Consider the following 3,900-nt stretch of genomic DNA (forward strand, 5'->3'; position numbering starts at 1 on the left):
TCAGACAGCACCATTCAGGCTGCTGCCATCGTTTTGTTGACCGCAAAATAAAATCCTCCTGTAGGCTCTCCTGAAATTGGAGTTCAGCCAGGCGTAGAGGTAAGGATTGATGGAGGAGTTTGTCAACATGAGCAGAAGGGCCAGCCTCTGCAGCGTGATGGAAACGTCGAAGGACAGCTTGAAGAAATGGATCACAGAGAGCGGGGTCCAACAGGCCATGATGGCTAGATAGATGACGGCCATCAGTTTGGTCAGGCGGATCTCGGCAGGTCGCAAGACACGCCTCTGGTGCGGAGCGTGGCCATTGTTGCCGCTACTTTCTGGGTGGTTCTGGGCGGCCCAGATGCGCTGCTTGCTTCGTCTCACAGCACGGAAAGTCAGAAAGTACAGGAAGGGCGTTAAAATGAAACCAGAGAACGCGCCGTAGATTAGGAGCCCTGCAGCGTACCAGAACGTTGGGAGGTCTGAGTTGTCCACCGAACAGAGACAAAGGAGAGGGTCGTAGGTGATGACTCCAAAACCGAACTCAGGCAGCGCAACAATGAAAATGGAGCTCCCCCATACGGAGGGGATAAGAAATGCCAAGATGCGGGGTCCGCAGAACTTTTGGTATGAACGTCGCGACTTCACCACAAGAATGTAACGGTTGGCCGCGATCAGTGTAATGCTGATGATTGATACACCCACCGAGAGCGTGATGGTGTAAAACACGACGTGGCACCAGAAAGGATCTCGCGGCCAGTTGTAGTTGAAGAAGGAGACGCAAATTAACGGGATGGAGAGCACGTTTACGGTGAGATCAGCCACGCTGAGGTTGACGATCAGGGCGTACGATGCGTTGCGTAGCCGGGGCGACGTGGCAACAGAGAGAACAACCAAGATATTTCCCAACAGGCCTGCGATGGACAAGAATGCCATGTACACCGTCATAGCAATGAGTGGTGCATGTTGCACTGTAGCCTCATCAGAAACACTTGTTGCTGTCACGTTATGGTGAATTCTGGTCTCATCCATTGCGGTGCTTAAGTATTCCATCACAGACAAATAATTGGTCAAGCTATAGAAACTATGTGCACATAGTCACAACTTCTAAAACTAGTCTGAAAGTAAGACATTGGACTTGGCAACAAAATTGAAGTTTTCCATTATTCCTTCAAGTTGAAAATGAAAATATTTTCAGTCTGGTTCCGACTTAGCAGGTTTGATGAGTGCGGCAAATGTAGTCTGGTAGAAATGAAGGATGGGAGATCAGGACTCAACTGTACGTCTTGGAGTGCCAGTTCTCTTTCTCCTGTGGTCCCGTTGATGAGAAGGAATAAAAACAAGAAGTGTCTTCCGTCCACAAACAACGACGGCAGTCTCGATTGGACTTGCTTTGTCTCTCTTGCTCTTCACTGCGGAAAGCGAAATACCAAGCTTGTTTTCTGCTTAATGATTTTTGCCACAGTATTCACACAAATCTCTGTTAATAATGTCCTCACAGTGTTGTTCAGGAGTGCACAAATACGAACATGTTTTTTAAAGATCACTGGGCACTAGTTGCCATACACTGCCAACCTAATTAGTAGAATCGGCAAACCTTTGCACAAGCTTTCCTGAAAACGGGCGAAAAACGCTCACCTTGTTCCGGAGCCCCTAATTAAATTCTTGGCCAACCTCCGGCTTTGCTCTCCACTCGCCCCTGTTAAACGGTATCACAAACGTCAGTGTACGCATAACATGGTTGTCAACGACTGACAATAATAGATGAATTTTTGAAATTAAATGAAATAGAAACAGAAGTATGATTTCTCCTTTTAAAATTGAGTCAGACAGAGAATTGTGTTTTTCTTTGTGCTTCAAGCATTAATGATATTCTAGGCTGGATTTAGACCATATGTATCGTCACAGTCATTTCCTGACTAAATTTTGTGTGAAGTTGAACTTTCAAATATGAAGTTGCATTTTTATATTTATTTTTTACTAGGCTTTTCCTAAAAATTGACACAAATTGACAAAGTTAAAATGGTTCTCTCTACTTTGTGTAGTGCAGACCTTACTCACAGCAGCCATCTTAGAGGGTTATACATGTATTATGTTTCGTTTTCTTTCCCGTTGGGTAGGAATGAATAAACCATAAAATGTTCAACCATTGTACCCAATTGAAAAAGCCAAAAAGTCCACACACACAGATTGAAAATCCCTTTTAAGATCTTCGATCCCAAATGAAATTTAAGTCTGAAATTGCATTCAGTGAGGTTGTATTCTTGTAGGACATTTTCCTGGCTGATTTTCTCAGAGTTTTATGCAGTCTTGTTATCCTCAAAGGAAATTGTCAGTCAACGAAACAAACTCTTGAAAGGTTAAAAACTCAATGATGCAATTTGAGTAATCCATATGCAAATTTCCGTACAAGAAAATACTTTTTTAAAAATATGAATTTTATTATATATTACTCACCACAATTACATGAACTCTACAACAGCCGCCCCAGCACTTCTAATAAGAGGAGCATCCAGAAAATACTGATCGAGTTTACTTCATCGCAGTCACGTACATAGGTTTTGTTCATTTGATGGCCGCAGGACAAAGTATTGTCAAACGTACATGTACCTCCATAATTGAACCTATGTTTTCTTTCACTTAGTTTTCAAGCCCAAAATGAATGTGCAAGTTAATATTTCATAAATAAACAAATATCCCTTTCAAACACACGCATGGTTTCTTTTTGTTCTTCATTGCAATCTAGCATTTGCAGTTCCTACTGCTCTACTTTTGACAGATTATATCTCTTTTAGACCTCCTTGCATCCGGGATCAGGCCATTTCGCTTGACAGTGTTTGGAGCACTTACAGCTAATGGAAGTTAATTACGCACATCGGTAAAGTGCTGCAACTTTGTCAAACTCAGAGTCAGCGAGTGATTTGCTCAGTGTGATGCATATCAATTCATAGATCATTATACAATCGTAGTATGCAGTACATGGACATCAAAGATTTAAAGTTAGCCGTGTGACTGTTAACTGGTTTTGGACAGCAAACATGCAGAAGGCAGACTGAAAATTTTTCCAAGAAACAAGAAAAAAAAGAGTTAATATATTGTCTTATAAGTTTCATCTTGTACCAAAGATGAGTGGGCAAACTGTAAGATGAGTTTATACCGTAATGTGAGTCACTAAAATATATCCCTCTAGAGATTTCATGATTGATATTTTTAAAAATAATTGTTATGGTAGCATATGACTTATCCCCTATAATTATAAAGGTCACAAAAAGATTTTTCCAACAAATCACAGTATGAGGAAACTGTCAAAGCAAAGTAATGAATTATTTTCCATGTCCATTTGTGTAACGTGAGTTACCGATAAAAAACTGGCAAACCAACAGAAGTTTGTTTTATTTGCTTTTTTTTGTAGTTTAGTCATTTAATTTCAAGGGATCTTCTATGAGAAAAATCCACCCTAAATACTTTGACTGGATAGAAATATGGTACAAAAATGACGAAAGACCCCTTCTAAACGTAACGTGAGTTATCATGGAATTGCCCTTAAATGCAGTATGTTATGCATTTCCGTCACCAAAAGTAAAGTCCATTTGAGATCAATATTTTCCAGGTTTTTGTTTTTCAGGTGTTTTTTTTGCTTCTACGTGAGTAATGATTAACATGTAAAAATGTTCAAGCTTTAATCAAAATGTGGCCGAGCATTTATGGGATTGTCATGTTTTCCTATGACGTCCAGCTAACTTAATTGTATTTGGACCCTCGTGTACAATTTATCATTTGCATCTGTAGATTATTTTTGTCGCGTCGTATATGCAGAGGCACAAGCTGAGTTTTCATCCGTTTTGTGCATAATTGCAGCCAAAATATTTACAGACGGCGCCTATACTACGTAAAGGCCGATTAATACTCGGCGCGAAA

The 3,900-nt window shown here is 40.6% G+C and overlaps 1 protein-coding gene across 1 annotated transcript; it reads right to left on the reverse strand.

Annotated features, from left to right (window-relative positions):
- Positions 1-1,037, reverse strand: LOC119734579 (melatonin receptor type 1A-like). Its single transcript, XM_038208115.1, has one exon. The coding sequence runs from the start codon at positions 1,033-1,035 to the stop codon at positions 1-3; it is 1,035 nt and encodes a 344-aa protein (XP_038064043.1). The 5' UTR covers positions 1,036-1,037.
- Positions 1,038-3,900: the final 2,863 nt, after the last annotated feature.

This window comes from Patiria miniata, unplaced genomic scaffold (genome assembly GCF_015706575.1).
Source record: "Patiria miniata isolate m_02_andy unplaced genomic scaffold, ASM1570657v1 HiC_scaffold_27, whole genome shotgun sequence".
NCBI lineage: Eukaryota > Metazoa > Echinodermata > Asteroidea > Valvatida > Asterinidae > Patiria > Patiria miniata.